This window comes from Phocoena sinus, chromosome 16, assembly GCF_008692025.1.
Source record: "Phocoena sinus isolate mPhoSin1 chromosome 16, mPhoSin1.pri, whole genome shotgun sequence".
In the NCBI taxonomy this organism is placed as follows: Eukaryota; Metazoa; Chordata; class Mammalia; order Artiodactyla; family Phocoenidae; genus Phocoena; species Phocoena sinus.
This window is the reverse complement of record NC_045778.1, coordinates 24295613-24317555: the sequence shown is the minus strand read 5'-3', so window position 1 is coordinate 24317555 and position 21943 is coordinate 24295613. Positions and strand designations below refer to the sequence as shown.

The 21943-nt window shown below is 41.1% G+C and overlaps 2 protein-coding genes across 11 annotated transcripts in view; one reads left to right on the top strand and one right to left on the bottom strand.

Moving 5' to 3' along the window:
- Window positions 1-2766: 2766 nt before the first annotated feature.
- ANAPC16 (anaphase promoting complex subunit 16) lies at window positions 2767-15909 on the bottom strand. 5 transcript variants are annotated; one of them, XM_032607288.1, is made up of 5 exons: window positions 15796-15909; window positions 12556-12721; window positions 6905-6979; window positions 6019-6174; window positions 2767-3515 (listed from the first exon to the last, which is right to left on the bottom strand). In XM_032607288.1, exons 2-4 carry the CDS (start codon window positions 12692-12694, stop codon window positions 6059-6061), a joined length of 330 nt encoding a protein of 109 aa, XP_032463179.1. In that variant the 5' UTR covers window positions 12695-12721; window positions 15796-15909; the 3' UTR covers window positions 2767-3515; window positions 6019-6058. The 5 variants fall into 5 exon arrangements, with proteins under 5 accessions (XP_032463179.1, XP_032463176.1, XP_032463177.1 ...); XM_032607285.1 differs by lacking the exon at window positions 2767-3515 and adding an exon at window positions 3935-3994; XM_032607286.1 differs by lacking the exon at window positions 2767-3515 and adding an exon at window positions 5193-5402.
- Window positions 15615-21943, top strand: part of ASCC1 (activating signal cointegrator 1 complex subunit 1) — a 106005-nt gene continuing 99676 nt past the window's right edge. For 3 of the 6 annotated variants that reach the window (XM_032607281.1, XM_032607280.1, XM_032607279.1), the window contains exons 1-3: window positions 15951-16044; window positions 17553-17697; window positions 18863-18962. In XM_032607281.1, the coding sequence (XP_032463172.1) occupies window positions 17586-17697; window positions 18863-18962 (212 nt within the window). In that variant the 5' untranslated portion in view covers window positions 15951-16044; window positions 17553-17585. Of the gene's footprint in view, window positions 15728-15887; window positions 16045-17552; window positions 17698-18862; window positions 18963-21943 lie in introns of those variants that run through there. The other 3 variants (XM_032607278.1, XM_032607277.1, XM_032607283.1) reach the window with 2 other exon arrangements.

Below are 21943 nucleotides of genomic sequence, written 5' to 3'. Positions count from 1 at the left end.
ATATATGCTACTTCTTGAGTAACTCTCAGATAAAATCTATCATCTTGTCCTTATACTCTATGAATTAGCCATAACAAAGCACCTGCAGCCCCACAGAAGCACGATGTCCTTCCTCACTCTTGAGCCTTTGCATATTTTGTTCCTTCCATCTAGAAAGTCTTTCCTTCCCACCCCACCTACTTGTTCTTCAGGTCTCAGCCTAAACATCATCCTCCTAGGAAGTCTTCTCTGACCCCTGCTCAGCTGGATTAAAGCTGTCTCTGATTTTACAGCATTTCCTGCTTTCTGTTATCAGACAGTTTTTTACACTGAAAATTGCTCTTTTCTCTTTCTTAATATATTTATAAACTTGAGGCTAATGACTGTGTTTTGTTTGACAGCATATCCTCAGCATTTAGCAGATGCTAAACACATAGTAAGTGCTCAAGAAATGTCTGTGAAATGAGTAAAAGACATTTGGAAATAAACATCCTCTCTGTTGTTGCTGGTAACAAACTATATTGTTTCATTACCTTCCCTAAAGAGCTTGTATTATAAAAATGAAGTAAGCGGATTCTGGATAAACAGCTTCTCTAGGGAGACTTGACAGGCTGCAGAAATTAAAGTATCTGGAGAGGTGGAGACCAGCTCATGGATGCTGACATGTGGGACTACCATTGGGCCCATGTGCAGGAGCCTATGAGAAGGGCAGCGGGCCACCAGCATCATTTGCCCAGGCTCCTACCATGGCTGTTTTGGACACAGCTGCCGTTTGTTCCACAGCTTCCACTTGTCAGTATAGCATTATAGAGAACCCTGGGCTGAGCTCTGGCTTATTGCCTTGGCTCTGCCCACCACCTATCTCAATTACGTTAGGCTTTTCTCCACTATGGATGCTGCACTGTAAGTAGCTAGCACAGCTTCTAAAACAGGGTAAACATGCAACAAATTCATACATTCATTCACTCAGTATATACCTGTAGCACACCTACTATGTGCCAGGTAGTGTTCTAGGTACTGAATATACAGCAATGCATGACACAGACAGGGTCCCAACGTCCTATTTGTCAACCAGGGGGATGAACTAGATGATCTCTAAGGTCTGTTCTATTCAGCTCTAAAATTCTCAGACTCCCTCTTTGACCAGATGCAAATTAACAAGGCAGGCTGGTGGCGAAGCATCCTGCTCCCGCCTCCTTCTCCCATTCTTCTCCACCCTTGGTGCCATCTCCATCCCCATCCCAAACTCAGCTCTGGGAAACAGGAGAAGATCTGGTATCATCTGTACTCTGCCTGCAACCCAAAACTTTCCCATGTATCTGTTAGTTAAGCCTTTTCTCTTTTGTGGAAAGGATCTGTCTTGGTTGGAACTTTGGGCAATTACAAGGAGGCCAGGCAAGGTATTTTAGGCAAAGTTAGGTGCTTTGGCAAAAGGAGAGGGAGAGGCAGAATGGCCTTCTCCTCCAAGTGTAGTATCTCTTGGGCTTGCCTGAAAGGGAACCACATCCTTAGGCAGGTTCCTCCTCTTTGTTGTGGATGATAGGCATCTCCTGGTCTTATCTCCTTTCTCCTACCTTTGGTTTGGCCTTAAGGTCCAAAGTTTCTATCACTTCAGTGTCTGGTGTTCTGATCGGGAACAAGAGATTCAAAGCCTCCCAACCATTTGGGGGAAGGGAAGCCACAGACTGCAAGCAAATGGACAGATCAGAGAGGTCCTAGGGTCAGGAACGTGATTTAGAGTTCCAGACCACTGTCATTCCAGGTCAGTATCAGCCATGCGATGGCACTGATAACACATTAAAGCTTATCAGTGAAAACTCAGGACTTTAATGCTGATCCTGGATAAAGTCAGAAAGTAAGATTTTTGACTACATAAAAGTAAAGCCAGCTTTATTTATTTTTTAAAAAATATTTATTTATTTGGCTGTGCTGGGTCTTAGTTGCGGCATGCGGGATCTGTAGTTGCAGCATGCAGGATCTAGTTCCCTGACCAGGGATCGAACCTGGGGCCCCCGCATTGGGAGTGTGGAGTCTTAACCACTGGACCAACCAGGGAAGTCCCCAAACCAGCTTTATTTAAGTTTACTATTTATGTATCATTACCATGAGACAAAACACTTATATGGAATTATGTATCAAACCGACATGAACAATTCTTTATTAACAGCAAGTTCTGCCTTCAGATTTTCTAGTATATGATGAACTAGAAGGCACAGAGACAAAGATTTGAAAGGCCTATATTATTAACTATAATTTGGATAATAATCTTGGTACCTTACCTTCTCTGTACTGGTTTCTTCAACTGTAAACTACCTGCCTCATTTATCTCACAGCGTTGATGAGGGACTAAAGACACGACATATATGAAAATGCTTTAGAAGCTGCAAAGTGTTTTGTGCACTGAGGCACTGTTACCATCCGCTCTCTTAGGATGGCTGTCTGTGCAGTCCTGGTTGTTAGCTGCCATCTGCCCTCTTGCCTTCCTCCTTGCTCACTTGGGTAGGTACCGCTTAAGCATCTAACTACATTTCATCATACTGAATCTTAAAAGGTTAGGTAGATACTAACATATAGCTAATTCTTATCTGTTTTTTTTTAATAAATTTATTTATTTTTATTTTTGGCTGTGCTGCGTGCAGGCTTTCTCTAGTTGCGGTGAGCGGGGGCTACTCTTTGTTGCAGTGTGCAGGCTTCTCATTGCAGTGGCTTCTCCTGTTGCAGAGCACGGGCTCTAGGTGCATGGGCTTCAGTAGTTGTGGCGCGCGGGCTCTAGAGGGCAGGCTCAGTAGTTGTGGCACATGGGCTTAGTTGCTCTGCAGCATGTGGGATCTTCCCGGACCAGGGCTCGAACCCGTGTCCCCTGCATTGGCAGGTGGGTTCTGTGCCACCAGGGAAGCCCCTAATTCCTATCAGTTCTTAAAGAAAGAGGCCTTCATTGTACTTAAGACTCTTTATCAACAAGCACTGGAAGAAGGGAGGGTAGTGACAAGGCTTATTTCCTCCAGGTAGTTAATTCATTTTATCATTAAAAAGAAGAAAGAAGGTTTTAGGATTTTCCTTTGTACGAGGCCCTGGATTGGGCTCAACGGGATGCCACATGATTCAACTAAAATAATCTTAGCTTTGGAGTCTGGCAGACTTTGAGTTCAAATCCAGACTTGGCCATTTACTTAGCTATGCAGCCTTAGCATGTAGTAATGCCTGCTTTGTGCTTCAAGTTCCTCTTCTGTATTAGGGGGTGTTATACATCTTACAGCATTACTGAAAGGATTATGATTAATGCCTGTGAGTGGCTGGCACATAATGAGTGCAGAGGGGATGAAAGATGAGCAACAACAGGTCCATTTTCAAGCCCAAAACATGGCAATAGGAGTTGTGGATGAGACATAATGACCAACAGAAAGGTGCAGAGAGGGAGGGGCCATCCTCAAATAGTGAGGGTCTCATTCCTGGCAGCGCTCAAGTAGAAGCTGAATCTTCACGGGGAAAGGTGCTTCAGAACGTATTTCTGCTCAACTCTAGGATCTCTTCAATTTCTAAGGTCATAAAAGGAAATGTCCAACTTAAAGAGAAAACAATTCTTTTTTTTTTTAATGAACTATGCTAATGTAATTGTATATCTGGGAGAAATTAAGGAAAGCTATGAAGCTATAAAATCCCTAAACAATATAAATGTATTTATTTATTTATTTTATTGTTTTTGTTTATTTATTAGTTTTGGCTGTGTTGGGTCTTCGTTGCTGTGCGCGGGCTTTCTCTAGTTGCCAAGCAGGGGCTACTCTTCATTGTGGTGCGCGGGCTTCTCACTGTGGTAGCTTCTCTTGTTGCAGAGCACGGGCTCTAGAGTGCGCAGGCTTCAGTAGATGTGGCGCGTGGGCTCAGTAGTTGTGGCACATGGGCTTAGTTGCTCCGCGGCATGTGGGATCTTCCCGGACCAGGGCTTGAACCCGTGTCCCCTGCATTGGCAGGCAGATTCTTAACCACTGCGCCACCAGGGAAGCCCGAGGAAAAAATTCTGTAAGTTCAAATACCAAAGGGTAATGATGAGGTAATACAGTGTCTGTGCTGTACAGTTACATAAATCAAATGAGAGAAAGTTACTGATTGCTTCTGAACTGTCACTGAAAATATGATTTAAAGGTTTATTGCAGACTACGTATTTAAAATTTTTCCTTTGGTAATCATAAAGATGGTTGATGCCAAAAAGGACAATGTTAGGAAAGTCAATGGCTTTCAAATATGGAACTAGTTTAGGTTAAGAAGTATTAATATGGAAATAGGTGAGTTTGAGGACTGGTAATTTTTGTGTTCTGATGTGCTTCAGAGACAAGGTTAGTGGGCTGAATTGTTAATCAACTGCAATCTATTCCAAGTGCCAAGATTTTCTTCTGTCTGGGCTACGTGGCCATGAGCAGGTCTTTAACTTCCCTGTGCTCAGATTCCTTTTCGACGCAATGAGGTCACCACCTGCCTGTTATATACTATGTGTTAAAACATTCTGAACTCCTGAGATTAAGGCCAATTGCTACTGGAATCTTATTTATTCATAATTAACCAACTCTAAGCAGGTCAGGTACAAGTTATTAATGAGGAGAAAGGCAAATGCTGTCTGAGGCAAAATTTGCATACAATTTAATAAATGATTCTCCTAACTGTGCAGTGTGGACCCTGGGGTCCCATGAGGGAAAACAAAAGACACCTCTTAGCTTTTCATGTTTTTCCTTTTCATGGTAAAAAACCTACTCAGATATTGATGATAAATTCATATACTTTGAAATAGACAAATATCCCTGAGAGAAAGCAAATCTACCATTTACTTAAGAGAAATGGTTTTTACATTCCCTTCTTATAAAAAGTAATTTGACCTCTTTCCCCTATCCCAAATCCCTGAGGCTTTGAAAGGATAAAGAAACCAATCTGGAGCTCTTTCAAAGGATTTATTTGCTACAGAATTGCCTGAGCCCACCAACAAGATGAACTCAGGATTTCTGTGTTTAAAAGGATTTTGCTCACTGCTTTATTTTTACCAGAACTTCAACATTCAAAAAGCAATTCTTTGGGCTTCCCTGGTGGTGCAGTGGTTAAGAGTCTGCCTGCTAATGCAGGGGACGTGGGTTTGTGCCCCAGTCCGGGAGGATCCCATATGCCGTGGAGCGGCTGGGCCCGTGAGCCATGGCCGCTTGGGCCTGCGCGTCCGGAGCCTGTGCTCCGCAACGGGAGAGGCCACAACAGTGAGAGGCCCGTGTACCGCAAAAAAAAAAAAAAAAAAAAAAAAAAAAGCAATTCTTTTTGCCAGCATTTGGCATGCCTAGAGGTTAGAAAAAGATAGAATCTATAGAATTAGATGTCTAAAAATAGAAAAAAAATCCCAAACATTAAAAAATTCCTAATTTGGACAGGTCCTGAGTTGAAATCACATTCACCTGCAAAAAGAACGGTTTTAGGTCAGAAATGCTGTATTTTTTGGGCTTCCCTGGTGGTGCAGTGGTTGGGAGTCCGCCTGCTGATGCAGGGGACACGGGTTCGTGCCCTGGTCCGGGAAGATCCCACATGCTGAGGAACGCCTGGGCCCGTGAGCCATGGCCGCTGAGCCTGCGCGTCCGGCGTAATGGGAGAGGCCCCAACAGTGAGAGGCCCGCATACTGCAAAAAAAAAAAAAAAAAAAAAGAAATGCTGTATTTTATAACTCCAGATCCTGACCTCGGACTTGACTGGTGAGGATTCTAGGAACTGCATGAATTGACAGGAGGGATGCCATTCTGTTGGCCAATTCTGGCATGTGTCCTGGCTTGTGAAGTTTTATTAATCTCTCTTAAACCCAGACCTCCTGGTTCTGTGATGCCAGTTGCCTAAATCTGATTCTCAATACTTTTTTAAACAAATAAACAAAAAATTTCCTTGTAAGATCACACATTTAAGTATTTGTTGCTTGTGGACAGATACAGAGAAACCAAGTATGGATGTGAATTAACAATTCAGTGATGGAGCTGTGAATCTCTGGATGGCTATGTAAGCTGTAAGAAAATTTCCTCACTGCACCTGCACTTGCTGTGCCCCAGAGGTGACTGTCCAGGCAAGGTCAACTTGAAGAGGGTGTGAACCCCAGCAGCTGCTCGATGGGTTTAAATCGCCACTCATCTGCCTCCAGCTCTTCTACCAGACCAGCTAGTTTTTCCATCCGAGCAACTTGCTGATCTGTAAAGAATCAAGGAGATGATATATCAACCACCAACATGATGGCTGATTTAAAAATAATTTCTAAAAGGATTTCCCCCTCAAGATTCTAGTAATGGGGTCTTACCCTATGTTGGTCAGAAGACTTAATCTTAAAAAAAAAAAGGAAAAAAAAGTAGTACTTATCCTCCATTCCATTTGTGTACTAAATTTGTGATTTGTATACTAAAAACCTAGGGTTACAGGCAATTGCAGCTTCCCCCCCGCAACATTATGCTCTCTATGGAGAAATGGTCTGGTCTGGTGGGTGAACAGAGTTCCCTGATGCATAAATGAAGACCTGGTGAGGGATGATGGAATAGAAAAGGTGCTACCAGGATCTTAAGAGTCCAGTTAGACCAAGAGGTATTACTTACATAAATACCCAAAGATGCAGATAATGATGGTAACCAATGGAGGACAACAGTAAAAGAAGGTTTCAGAAAGGAGAGGAAAAAGCAATACAAGCGGAGTAGGAAGCATTAACTCCCCTAGAAAACTAACCCCTTTGACTTCAACTTTAAGCCTCAATGTGGACATTATGTCTGGATTAAGACCGTAGAATGTTCTTGTCTGCAGGTAATTTGGAAAGTCCACTTAAATAGCCTTGCTGAGTTTTTGTTACAGAGCACTCTGACCTTTCTAAGTCCCCCTCTCCCACCCCCCAATAAATTTATTCTCATAGTTAAGTATACAACACTCATGTGCTTACCATGTTTCACCTGTTTAAGCGTAGATGCCACTTGATAGCTGAAAACGGATTCACAGAGGAATCTCTCAGAGCCATCTACAAAGAGAAGAGGAAAAGTTTTAATCTGCTCTAATCCATTTTAATCTAATGGTGCCTGATAAACCTAGTAAACATGTCCATTCTTTTCCCTGCTTTTACAATCGGGGTCTAGCTTTTAGTGTTTACAAAGAGGGCTTCTGTTTCACTTAGAATTAACACTGTTGAAAAGCTACTTCTTCTATACCTAGAATATTAAAATAGTCCCTCCACTTGTTAAAAGAGTTTAAAAATAGTGTTAAAAAAACAAAAACAAGAAACCCCAGTTTGATGTCCTGGTCAACATTTCCCCCATCCTAACCTGACAATTTCTTAATGTTCTCCTATTGTGTATGTCAAGCAAACACTGACAGCTGACACATTTGACCATGTGGCTCCCGTGCTTTCAAAATACAAAGGTACACCAAAACTCTTAATCATTTTCATTCTAAAAAGTAAAGCTGAGGAAAAATAGCTATTGTTGATATTTTATATTTCAAATTACATCACTATGGCCACCACAAAACACTGCTGGGAAGCTTCATTCTGTAAACGCCAACTGTAACCTTGATTTTCCAGCTGAATCAAAACACTGCAATTTGCATGGCCGTAAGGGTATGGTACAACTTCAGAACCTAGCATTGTACTGGTGCCAAGAACTGGCTACAAGAAGGTAGCTAACTCAGTCACCCCAGTACTTGAAAGATGACTGTGAAACATAAGCTAGTTCATGCTTTTCCTTGTCAGGCAAGGGCTGATACAGCAAAACATACCCCCAAAGGCAAAGAACTCATGTAGGAAAATGTGACTTTTAAAGGGGTAGCTGAAACCATTCGGTGAAGACATCTTATTGCAAAAATCCTAAAACAAATGGAGGGAGGGGACACAGCTGTCTTTTTTTAGGCGGTAGTTCATGCCAGCACTACTGGGCGTCATGCACTCACTCATCAATCATGGGTTGGTGCGTCAGCCAGGTATTAAGTGACAAGGAGATAGGACTAACACATCCTAGCTTCATGCTGAGTTTCACACAAGGCAGACCTTATTTCAGAAGCTCATGGTAAAAAAAAAATAAGAAAAACTATAGATACTGTATCCAAATAGCTTGAATATACAACCAAGAGGGCTTCTAATATTATCTTCAAAACGGATGCAAAAATAATATATATAATTATTTCCATACATATGTATGGAAATATATTATGCATTGATATATACATATTGAATAATATTTCAAAATATAGTTTCTTTCATATAGTGATGTAGACTTTGGGGAGAGTACTATTCCTTAAACCCAACCTCTTTTCTAAATACTGTGCTACATGGGATATGATCCTATTCCCTCCTCCCACCCCCATTCCTCTGGCTGAATGTAAGTCATTTGTGAGCATATCATCTAAATTGAGCAAAAAATTTTTTATTTTCAATTAACTAAATATTATACTGGATGTCCAGTTTAAAGATCTAGGTAAGCTAATGATATTACTGAGTTTTTTAGATAAGGGCAATGGCCAGAAAATAACTTATGAATCTCACTGTGGGAAGAGGGACTGTGTGAACATTTGACACTAATGATGCAACTTATTATGCCTCTTTTGTGTAAATATGCCAGCATTCATACCCTTGCTTAAAGGATCAAATTATCATTTGTTTTATTTTAGGAAGAGCAAAGCATAGAGAATTAGAGCTCACTTCTCAGGTGGTTTGATCCTGAACTTTAGGATCTCACACAAGGCAGCGGGGATTCTGGCTGTTAGGACCAGGCCAAGATTTGTTTGGAAGCTCTTGCAAGTGCTACCTCCCACTTACATTTAATCACAGGTGTTATTAGGATAAATGCTTAAATTATAACATTTGCATATTTCCCTTGGTAATGAACTTCAAAGCAAAAGGATGTAAGCTAATCTTTCAAAAAGGCACCTGCATATCACTTTTCCACTCTATATGTCTGCGGAACACACTTTTGCTGATTTGCAGCTCTGTGTTAACCACAAAGTCTACTGCTTCTTAGCCACATCCTATTAGATGTGATATCTGTACCAATCTAAAGCCTGGAATTTCTCCAGAGGAGTCAGCCTGGCGCAATCTGTCTTCCATTTAGAAATTGTAATCAAACCCTTTGTAACACACCAAGTAGCAATACATCAGCTTTCCTTTTAAGGGACAAGTAAAGGTTATAAATGGTGAAAAGTTCAGTAAATTGTCCAAATCTAACACCATTGCCAACTCCAATAAATAGGACGCTAACAAATTCATTTAAAAGAATATTACCTCACAGCAGGAAAATAGACAATGGCAGATAATTTATGCTTCAGTGGCCTACAATGTTACTAAAATTCAGCCACTTTTGGGCTGGAAGGCAGTCTCTAATTTGCTTACTAATAACTGGGTGAGGACAATCCTAGCCAAGGGCAGGGGAATGCTGAAAAGTCCTGTACAGTATACTGCTTATGTGAGATGTCTGTTATCAGAGAGCAGGTACACAAAAAAGTTAATTCACAAGGTTATTTGGGTTTATTATCCTAGACTTAGGAGGGCGCAAGATCAGATTAACCTGTTAAGATTATAGACAGCATTCAACCTTGATTCCTAATTGCTTTTGTTCCTTACTCTGAAGAGGCAACTATTCCTTCTCTATTTTCATACAGGCATATCTCAGAGATATTGTGGGCTCGGTTCCAGACAACTGCAATAAAGCAAGTCACACTAGTTTTTTGGTTTCCCCTTGCATAGAAAAGTTATGTTTATACCATACTGTAGTCTATTAAGTGTGCAACAGCATTATGTCTAAAAAAACAATGTACGTACCTTAATTAAAAAATACTTTATTGCTAAAAAATGCTAACCATCATTGAGCCTTCAGTGAATTGTAATCTTTCTGCTGATGGGGGGTTTGAAATATTGTGAGAATTACCAAAATGTGACACAGAGACATGAAGTAAGCGCTGTTGAAAAAATGGCGCCAACAGACTTGTTCAAAGCAAGGTTGCCACAAATCTTCAATTTGTAAAAAAAAAAAAACAACACAGTTTCTGCGAAGCCCAACAAAACACGCTTTGCCTGTATTCGATTAAACTACCGTAAGAAAAATGGTCAGGTTCGTGTGTGTTAGATTACTTGCATAATAGTATCACCTATAAACATGGTAGATGATGCTTCCAAACTAGCATCCTTATTAACTCACATTTAAGGGTACTCTTTTCAATTTAACATTCTTCATTTGACCAGGATAGTTCAAGGACTACCATCTCTAAGTTTTCATAGTCTGTCCTTAAATGTAAGCAGCTTTAAAATGTAGGGGAAACTTTAAACCCGAGGAAGAGAATCAAAACTGTGCACTGTGAATTTAAACTTAAATTCATTCTACAATAGAAAGGCAACACAGTCCCCCATGAAGCATAATGGGATGGAATAGAAGTGGATAGAACTATAACTTGTTAGAATGTCAACATTTAGAGTAATTTTAGAAGCCTTTCTTCTTTAGTGTTTCCAAGTAATCTGGTATACACTGACCAAGAATGCTGATAGCTTTGAGACCAAGGAGGTACCTCCTGTATTAAATTCCTCCTGTAGCTAGAATTTAAATGACTTCAATCTTAGGGTCCATTGTTAAACGATGATTCCTCTTCTGCTGCTACAAAACTCATTAAGCAATTTAAGTTCCTCCAACTTCTGGTTTGTTTTGTGGGAAGTGTCCTTAATACCAGGTCTCTGCTGCATATAACTGAAGTCATAATTTATTTTTAGCGCCAAATATGGTAAACAAGGCAACAAATATTCGCTACCTCCAGACTCAGTGATGCTAGCTTGAGTATTCAGTTAACAAAAATGAAGAAAACAAAAGGGCAAAGACAGAAGTACACACACCTCAGATGTATCACTAACTGACTGTCTACTAACCATGACTTGAACCAATTCTAAAAAGCCTTATGGTTCCAGTCTTCCCAAGTTTTCCTGTCACAAATGATTCTTCTGTTTGTCCTGGCTTAATCCAAACCTCTGCTTTTTATTATACCTGATATAAATGAATAAAGATTACCCCAAAAAGCCGACTCTTAACTACAGTTTGTACCTTTCTCAGACATTTCCAGATTTTTAAATATACTTACTGAAATTTGCAATATTTAAAGCAAAAAAGATCAATATATAATTAAGCACAGATGTGCTAGAATCAAGTAGATTTTGAATCCTTGATAGGTTCTTTGCTAATTTTTTTCAAAAGGTATGATGAATAGTTTAACAGTTAAGGACCATTTTCATGAGAATCCCTGGATGTTGGTCAAAATGGAGATTCCTGTGCTGTAACCTACACTGATTTGGAATCTCTAAGGTGAGCCAGAAAGGTACACTTTATTTTTTATTATTATTATTATTTTTTAAAGTAGTTATATATTCAGTATTTTATTTATTTATTTTTGACCGTGCTGGGTCTTCGTTTCTGTGCGAGGGCTTTCTCTAGTTGTGGCAAGTGGGGGCCACTCTTTTTTTTTTTGTGGTACGCGGGCCTCTCACTGTTGTGTCCTCTCCCGTTGCGTGAGCACAGGCTCCAGACACGCAGGCCCAGCGGCCATGGCTCACGGGCCCAGCCGCTCCGCGGCATGTGGGATCTTCCAGGACCTGGGCACGAACCCGTGTCCCCTGCATTGGCAGGCGGACTCTCAACCACTGCGCCAACAGGGAAGCCTGCGGGGGCCACTCACTGTCTAGGCCTCTCTTGTTGCGGAGCACAGGCTCCAGACGCGCATGCTCAGAAGTTGTGGCTCACGGGCCTAGCTGGTCCACGGCATGTGGGATCTTCCCAGACCAGGGCTCGAACCCGTGTCCCCTGCATTGGCAGGCAGATTCTCAACCACTGTGCCACCAGGGAAGCCCAAGAAAGGTTTACTTTAAATAAGCTCTTCTGGTGATTTTTATGCTCCCTATTAAGAATTTATTGGTCCAGATCCTAAAATGACATGAATCTGATAAATTCTAGGAACCAATGCTGTTTCATGCTTACAGCCTGTGCCCCGATCTTGGCCAGCCAGTTTGCAAATGTGTGCTGAATAAGATGGGGGATGGTTTGATGCAAATCCAGCTCCAGTGCTAGCAAAACCACACAGCACTGCCCTGCAATGGGCCTGAGCCAGGGCCAGGAGAGTCATCTTCACATACAAGAGTAGTAAATTGGTTTTTATTTCCTCTCAGGATCTCTTAATCTATCTGTCGATGAATTATATTAGAAAAAAATATATCAAACCTACCAAACATGGGGAAGCAGACTGGTGCCAAGATAAAGCAAACTGGAGCAGGAGGTCAACAGAATTCCTGGTTCCAGTGCTGACTTTGTCCTTTCACATGGTCAAATTACTTTATCTTTTCTGGGTCTAAATAACTAGATGACCTCCTTGATTTCCAAAGTCTTTTTCAGCTCCAAACTTCTGATTCTAGAGAAAGATTTATGTTTTAAAGATATTATTTTGAAACGGGGACAAGAAATGAAATGTGGAGCTGAAATCAGGGCAAACTTATCTCTAATCCACTTAATAGCTTCTTTACAATTAATATTCATAGCAGGTCTGAATCCAATTATTTAGCAAAAAGCAGCATGAGATCACCTTCTAACATCTCTCCAGCTCCTTTGGGGTAGGTGAAAAGGGCTTTCCGTGGTGGGGCAAGGTCTGAGACACTGAAACCAGATCCAGTGACAGAACTTCCACTGACCCCACCGGCTGAGGAGGATGAAGAGGCAGCCATCTCCTCTCTAGTAGAATTCTCACTTCACTACAGAGAAAGAAAAACAGCAATTGGCAAGTTTATGGAAGTGAGATTAACATTTCATTCTAGCTGCCATAAAAGCCAGCATACAGTTTAGTCAAGAATTTGCTCCAATTTTTTCTACCCTCTGTACTCCACGATCTTTTACTGATGCCTCAGGCCAAAATGTCACTCAGGATTTTAAGTGAAAATATGTTTATTCTTAGTTTTTCTACTCGAAACACTACTTCCTACCATTAGCAAACTGTTTATGTCACTTGGGATTCACTGTGGGTGATTTATGGGTTATGAAGTGGTGATACGGCAGTGCCAAGGTAGCAATTTAACTGAGGAAATGAATTATATGAGGATAAAACAACCATGCCTCATAGGATAGTTTGTCTTGGACACATCCTGACCCAACCACACCAAGAAATTCACTTATAAAATTTTCCAAATAAAATTCCAGAATAACAGTGTGTTCTGTTCCCAAGGAAGGGGAATTGGTTAGGAAATACATATTGGCCCTTTCATTTAAAAAAAACCCAAAAAACAAAAAAACCCCACAACTTTTTCATTCAAATGTAATACCCAAATTGATCACTTGGTGGCGGCCCAAAACTGGAACAAAATATTAATAGTTCAGGAATGATCTTAGAATTCAAGGCCTATTAGGAATTAAGAGGAATGGTGAGTGTTTAATATTATGTCACATCAAAAAGTCAAAATGTAAATGAGAAAAATCTGTACCAAATACACAACTCCTTAAAAAAGTTCAAAACAGAAGCTTATACTACACATTTACAAAAGATTCTAAAAAGTTTATGTTTTCTAAAAAGAATACTGTAGTCTTCCTGCAAACTCAGAACTACTATCATTCAATACAAAAAACAGGGCTTCCCTGGTGGCACAGTGGTTAAGAATCCACCTTCCAATGCAGGGGACATGTGTTTGAGCCCTGGTCCTGGAAGATACCACATGCCATGGAGTAAGTAAGCCCATGTGCCACAACTACTGAGCCTGCGCTCTAGAGCCCTTGAGCCACAGCTACTGAGCCCACGTGCCTAGAGTCCATGCTCCGCAACAAGAGAAGCCACCGTGGTGAGAAGCCCACTCAACGCGACTAGAGAAAGCCTGCGTGCAGCAACGAAGACCCAGCACAGCCAAAAATAAAATAAATAAATTTATTTTAAAAAAAGGTACAGGAATTAGAAGATTAAAAAAAAAATACACAAAACAGCCAGGGTTGAAAAGTGGAGTGCAGAATTAGCACTAACTTTAACATAAATAAGCAGTTTTCCGCTGAGGTGGAAAGATACACCTAAGTAATTTCTAGCTTTAAAGATTTAGGTTAAATTTTGCATGCTACCAGCGGGTGGTAACAGGAGTTAAAGTGAAACCGACAATAAACACTAGTTTGTAACTTCTCTATGAAGGCAGGCATTCTGATCACCAGAACCAAACATTATGCTTGGCCTATACTAAGCAGCTGCTGATTTAAATAAATGTTTGCTAAATGAGTTAAACATTTCACAGGAATCACAAGATTCCTTAAAGGTCATCTAATCCGATTCCCCCATTTTACAGATGACAAAACAAAACTGAGGTGTAGGGACTTTAAGCTTATTTGCCATGCCATTTTTTAAGCAATGGCTTTATTGGCACGTCATGTGCTATGTGAGAGGTAAAATAGTATACTGGTTAAGGGCTCAGACTCTGAAGCCTCTTGGCCTAGGTTCATGTCCTGGTTTTTTTACTTAACTTGCTGTATGACTTTGGACAAATCACTTAGCCTCTCTGCTTCTCAGTTGCGTCTCTAAAATGGGGATAACGATAGTACCTACACCAGAGGTGTCAGGAAGGTTAATATAACTAAAGCATTTGGAACAGTTATAGGTACAGTAAATACTTAATATTAGCTACCCAAAATCACTGATGGATATTTACTCCTGAATCTTTTTTTTCCTCTGCAGATTCCAGTTTTTCATACTTATGTTTCAACACACTTACTCATGGGAAAAGTCCTAATTCTTTCTATTTGACATAGAGTGTCAATGTCAAATGAATCCTAGAGGAGAAAGGGCCTGCTCAGGAAGAGGGAAAATGCACTCCACACTTTGACTTTAAGGTTCAAGATCTTAGGAAGAACCCCTTTCTTAGGAAAAGGGGAAAGAGTTGTCTTTTTACCCTCAAAGCCTAGCACAGAACCTGGATCAATGTTTCCTGAATGAATGATGAACAAATAACAGAACACAGAGCTAGCAGCTCAGCAAAGGTTATGCAGGGGATAGAGAAGCTTGGTGTCATGAGGGTTGGTCCATTACCGTTTTCTTTTTCTTCCTTATTCTGCGGATCTATTTACACAACTGTTTCTCCCATTAGGCTGCCAAGCCTAAGGTAGGTGCTCAGTAAAATTTTTTTGAATGTTTAAATACTGATGATGAAGTATTTGACCCTATTGAGGAAGTCAGAACTATTGGCAGTAGAGATTCTTATAGGAGAGCAATGCTATTTGGGGAGACACAGCATGGTTGTGTTCACAGTGATAAGATGAACAACACATTTACTTCATGTATGATAGGGATGACCTCGTATTCATAAACTACTTTCCTTCCTAGCAGATACAAGCTTATGTTCTTAAAAAGAATCCTTCCTTTTGAAAAAGTCTCCGTATCAAAAAGACGCTGAAGGAAGTACCCTGGTACAATGGCAAATTATTACAAGCAATCATTAAACTTCATCATCAAGAAGTCATACCAAAGAGCTGGATTACCATTCAAAAAGATGCTGCAGCTAAAAACAGGTCGGGTGGAAAGAAAGGGGCAGAAGAGCGGAGGGGTCAGAATGCCAGCGGTTCATCCCCCGACCCCGGTCCCCAGGGGGCGACATCGGCGCCGCCCCACTGCGCAGGCGCCAACCTTCGGTCCGCATGCGCACTAGTCTGGTGCGGCCTGAGGAAATTTCCTCTTACACGCCCTCTGCGGCAGGCTCCTGTTTCTCCACCTACTTTCTCCATTTTACTAGTCCCTGCAGGTAGGATCCCAGGGATCAACTCCCTTTCCACCAAGCTCCCGAGGGTCCCTGAGCCCTCGACCACTTACCTCTGCGGCTTTGGCAAGTTCCTCTACAGCCCCGCCCCCAAGGCCAACCGGAGCGGCCGCGTTTACTGCGACGAGAGCGGCGGCGTGCTCGAGGCCGCGGCGTGCGCGTGCCCGTGCAATGGTGGGCGTGGTCGGGGCGGAGAGGCGCTGGGAGCGCTTTCTCGAAGAGGCCTTCCGGGTCTTTCGCTTGCTGTGCTGACGGAGGTTTTCTTACCGCAGTGGAGCCAGTTTCTCTTCGCTCGCTTTGACGTACTCGTTTTATTTTGCTCGCTTTTATGATTCAGGGTTTCATCTCCCCCCACGACATTGCAGGCCTTCTGCTTTCCTCTCTCTTTCTCTCTCCAAACCACCGCGAAGCAGGGTGAAATTGGTTTTTTTCCCGTCATTCCTAATGAGCAGTCTCGTAGCCCAGGGCCGTAGAGGAAAGGCAGATGAAGGATTTCCTGTCTCTGAGACAACCCTATATCTGCCCCCAGAGCTCAGTCTGAGGCCCGATCTTAACATTAAAGTCTGTTTTGGTTTTTTTTTTGCGGTACGCGGGCCTCTCACTGTTGTGGCCTCTCCCGCTGCGGAGCGCAGGCTCCGGACGCGCAGGCCCAGCGGCCATGGCTCACGGGCCCAGCCGCTCCGCGGCATGCGGGATCCTCCCGGACCGGGGCACGAACCCGCGTCCCCTGAATCGGCAGGCGGACTCTCAAACACTCGCCACCAGGGAAGACCTGGAAGCCCTAAAGTCTCTTTTTGTGGAGAGTTTTTTTTTGTGTGTGAGAGGTCCTGGGAAATTGGGCACTAGGGTATAATGTTATTAAACTATTGCTAATTATACTGCCTCTTCCGACATTCAAGTCTGTTTACCTTTTATATTGTTATTTCTCACAACACGAAATCTCCTCTTGGTTCAGTAAGCAGATTACCAATTAAAGTGACTTACTTGCTGAGATTGGATTGCGCATTTAGTAAGAATTGATTTTTTGGGGGGGAACTCTTAAGTTATTTTGGGCTTCAAGACCATCTAACATACGTGGTAGAAACACTGGTTAAACATAACCACAGCTAACCCGTAAGGAACCTTTGTTTCCTAAATTACTGATTCATTAAATGGTGACTGGAAACGTGGCTTCTCTGTGAGTGATGTGGAGTTTTTGAGCAGTTACCTACGGAAATCGGATTCTTCCCCTCAGCAATGTGTTGGTTTAGAGAACCATGTTGGTTAAGTCATATTTTAACTTTGTTTTGATAGGCAACTGGATCTAATTGTTGGATATATATTTCTAGCACCTCTAAAAGAATTTAGGGTTTTTTTGGTCCTCCCCTTGAGGATAAGTGTTTTAAATATCCCTAATTCTCTTAAAGGTTGTGCTAAATAGTGAGGGTAAGACACTTCGCAAATGTTTAGATAAGCACAGAAGGTTGCATTTTACTCTCTTTAGGTTAAAGTAATGAAGAGATCTCTAGTTTCTCTTTCAAAGTCATGGATGGGCTCAGTATCTTTTAATCATTTTTTTTGGGAATGCTGAATAGCTTACAAATTACTGTCTAGAGTGTGCCAGGAGTGGAGTAGTGTAGTGGAAAATGCAGCAATTGTTTTAAAACAGCTTCTAGATAGGGGAAATCTAGTGGAAACAATGCTGCATTTGCTTAGGATGTACTGTGAACTGATGCCCAATTATGTCCTTTTAGGCTTACATAAAGATCCACATAATAGAGGTAGGGTTTTATGATTAAAACAAAAGGTAAGGTGATGGTTTATTTTTCAGTATTCCACAGGACTGTTGTTTGGAGAAAGTATCATGGAAGTTCTGCGTCCACAGCTTATAAGAATTGGTGGACGGGTTTACAGGAAGAATCCCATCCAAGAGCAGACTTATCAACATGAAGATGAAGATGATGACTGTTATCAAGGTAATCCTGGTTGATCTTTGGTCAGATTAGAAGTAAAATGTTCTCCGTATTGTAGAAGCAATTCTTTGTTTCAGTGTATTTCTGTGTGAGCACTGAAATTTGAGATGTTTGGCCTCTTATAGCTCCCTTTGTGTTGACGTCTGAGGGGACAGATGAGTGAGTTTGATGAGGTGTTCTCAGTTCATACATCAGGTTGTGTCTCATCTTTGTGCAGAGGCTTAAATGTAATATGGGGTAATTTTAGTTAACTATTAATATTAACCATTAATAATCTGTGGCAAAATGAAGTTCTTTTATCTGTAAAGCTATGAAGTAATTTCTATAAATTATTGAAATAAATGAACATGTGCCCAGTGTTAACTGTTGTTATTATTATTGTTGTGTTGTAATTTTTCTTTTCTTCTTTGCAGTCATATACAGGCAGTTTCAAATACACAACCAACATTATTACTACTTAAAATAGGGATAATTTTTAAGAAGCAAACTAAACCGTTGAGATGGGCAATATTTTCAGGCTAATTAACTTGGACTTGGGTTTAATGCACAAATAGGGCCTTTCAGGTTCTCTGCTTCCTTTTCCTTTTGGTTTGTAAGCTTTTCCATTAGGCCCTAAGCCTTGGGGAATAGTCTTCCCCTTGGTCCTCCCTGCTGTTTCCCTTTTGCCTTGGGGCCTTGAGCTCCTTTATTTCACCCTCCTTTCTCTTTGTCTTGGCTGTATGGAGTAAGTTCTCCAGTATCACTCCTACCTCATTCACTGAAGTGATTTTGTGTTTTAATACTAAAAACCACTGAGTTGTACATTTTAAGAGGATGAGTTTTATGTTACATGAAACACATCTCCAAAAGAAAAAAACAGTACAAAAAATGTTACTGTCTTAGCTTTCTGGGAGAAAACAGTTAAATAGTGATATGTAAATACTCCTTTTCCACGGTTCCAAGATTGGAAGATTTAAAATAGTCATGTGTTTTTTATTCTTTATTTTTCTTCTAAGAGCAGGTCAGAAGGAATATCAGAGCAGTGTTCTGTAGTGTAAAGTGTATGACTGTTTTTTTTGTGTGTGTATTGCTTTTTTTAAACCTTGAGAGTGGTTGGACAGCTGGTGAGAAAGCAGACTGTTGTCCATAGAGCAGCAGCTCTGAGCGAGATGTTACCATTTCTCTACAGGTCTCGTGGAGTGTGCAGAAGAGTCCTGTGAAGGCTATGAGGTGGTGCAGACCCCACAAGGTTTCCGGTGTACTCTGAAGGCCCCCAGCCTGCTCTACAAGTGAGTGAGGCCCCCGGCAGCTTCACGGCAAGGCATTTCTAGGAAACATAGCAGGAAGTGGATTCTTCTCTTTTCCACACTTATTGCAATGCTTGATTACTAGTAATAAAATGGTTTAGTGTTTAATGTCCTAGAATTTCTAAGGACTGATTGTAGATCAGTTTCATCATTTCACATGTGTCACCAAGTCCTGTTGATTTTGCTTCTTAAATATCTTTTGAATCTACTTATCTCTTTCTTTACAGCCACCCTGCTGCCTTGTCTGTGAATTACTTGAAGTAGCCTACTTACTGGTCTCTCCACATTGATTCTTGCTCTCTCTTCCAATCAGTTCTTCACATTGAGGGCGGAATGATCTTTTTAAAAGGCAAACCTGATTATTTTACTACCTTTGCTTGAAATCCATTAACATCCTTCCTCTGAAGATGGAATTCTCTTCCATTAGAGCAGTGGTCAAAATCTTGAACATGAGTTAGCCAGCCTTGATTTTTCAGTCTCAGTTCACACCACTGTTTCCCTGGCTTCGCACTTAAGCTTAACTGGTTTTCTTCAGTTTTTCACATGTGCCGTGTTCCTTCCTGCCTTTGAGCCTTGGCATATGCTGTTCCCTTTGCCTTTTAATCTCTCCTGTTCCTTAGCTAGTTTTATTCTCCTTCCTTAGGGAAGCTTGCTTTGACACCGACATCCCCACCGCCATATTGATTACCCTTCTATACGTCTTCATAATACCCTCTACTTTTCCTTTGTAGCATTTCTCAGTCTTATGTTTATATTTATTTGTGTGCTATTTGATATTTTTCCCACTAGATGGGAAGCTTCTTGAAGGTAGGAATGTGTCCTGTTATTCTCCAGTGCTTGTCAAATACTGATGTGCGTTTTCCAGCGTTATCGTTATATGTAAATTGCTTGGAAGCTTTGCCATCCCTTCAGTCTGTGCTTGCTTGCTTGCGTGATGGACCACATTCTCTTATTAACCACTAATACGGTTAGCTTATGTGGCTGACTGGCTTCTTTTGGGCTTGTGCCTCTGGAGATAGGCTGGTCTGGGAAGTCATAGATTTTTTTTCTGTGTTGTACCAGATGAATAAAGTCTGTCCTTGATCCTCTATGAGAGGAGATCTACAAATATGGAATCATATACCTTTAAGCTCCAAGAGGCAAGTAGTTTCATTTTTGTCAACCTTGAGAATCTTCTGAAACACCTATTAAGGATGAAATTCTTATGGAATGTGGCTGAATGCGAAACCAGATGTTAATCGTGACAGCTCACTTTTCTCTGAGGTTCCGGTGACATTTTCTTCTAAGAAACATGATTTTAGAAAGTTGTGGCTCAGGTTCCTGATAAAATCAATGCAACATGTCTTCCTTAATGTATATATTTGCTACTGCTAAGGTGTGTAAAGATTCCTTAAATATCTGATTCTAACTTGATGACCTTTTGAATTCTATATATTCTAAGTACTCATTTTGTTCCAGATGACTTGCAATTTAGATTAGGTATTGGTTCTGCTAAATCCTAATTAATAGATAATATTTACTAGGAAGACTCCTTCCTCCCTCCCTCCCTTCCTGTCTTATTGAGAAACAATTGTCATACAAGGAAGATTTCTTTCTTATGAATCATTTATGTAAAGTTATTTGGATCAAGGAAGAGATTACTTAACCAAAGTAATTTATAATCAAAGCCTAATGGTGATACACGTGTGCATGGACTGGATCTAATACTGTGGTTCTCAACTTCAGGTGCACATTTAAAGCTCCTGGGGAGCTTTAAAAATTCCTGATACCTAGGTGCACCCCAGACCAGTTGAGTCCAAATCTCTGGGAGCTGAACCCAGGCATCATTAGTTTTTGTAGCCCCCCAGGTGATTCCAGTGTGTAGCCAAGATTGAGAACCACTTGATCTGGCAGGAATTTCCACTTACATATTCAATAAAGGAGTCACCCTTTCACTGCATATCTTTTATTGTAGTGAGTGTTTTAGACTTTCCATGTAAACCTCTTTTGGGTCTGGTACTCTTAACTGTAAGGATGCTGTCATGGGCTTAATGAGGATGGCATGGGCTGTACTGAGCTATGTGTCAGTCACTAGGAAGCCCTTTTATATATGATCACATTTAATCCTTAAAACAACCTTATGTTACTTAGGTATTATTCACTCCATTTTTATAAGTGAGGAAATAGGTTTAGAGTGGTTAAATGACTTGCCCAAGGTTTGATTCTAAAGCGTCTTTAACCTCAACCACTTCCCTAAGGTGCCTGGACTATTAATAACACTTTGAGCCAACTACTTAGGGTAAGTTTGTCCACTAGCCGTGTGCTAACAAACAAGAGCCTGGTTGAAAGCTCCCCTTGTTGATAAGGCCTAGAAAGGCAAGGGCCTGATGGAGTCGGTGCTGCACAGTCCCTAGCCCAACACAGAGAAAAACCACATTGAAACTGTGGAGTTCTCGTCCTCTTCTAAACATCTTGTTTTATAAAAATCTGGCTTACTACAGTAGATCTTAATGGAAATAACCAGGCTTGGTTATCCCCATGTAAAAAACAAATGCAAAGTTTTAGACATAGTCACCCATGCTGTTGGATACTGTAATTGAAATCATAGAAGCTGAAATACTGTTGATGAGGAAGTTTTATCTCTTAACTATGGTCCTGTGGTGGTCTCTTAGTGCTTTATAGACTCTGAAACTTTTCTCCTGGGATCCGGTAGTCTCATTTGCTTTAACACATCTAATTACTATGGGTTTCAGAAGATAACCTTGGATTGTCAGAATTATTTATGCTAGGAGGCCCAGGCAAGTAATGCAAATGAGCCAGCAGATGATTGAGGTGCAGTCAGTGAAAGACAGTAGGGAGGGACAGGGTTTGTGATGAACTCATATTCCACTTTTAGGAACACGCTCATGTTCCAGCCTATTTTTGCCATGAGTAGTCAGATCTCCCAATTTTTCAAAAGAACTTAGAAATCTATATTTTTAGGT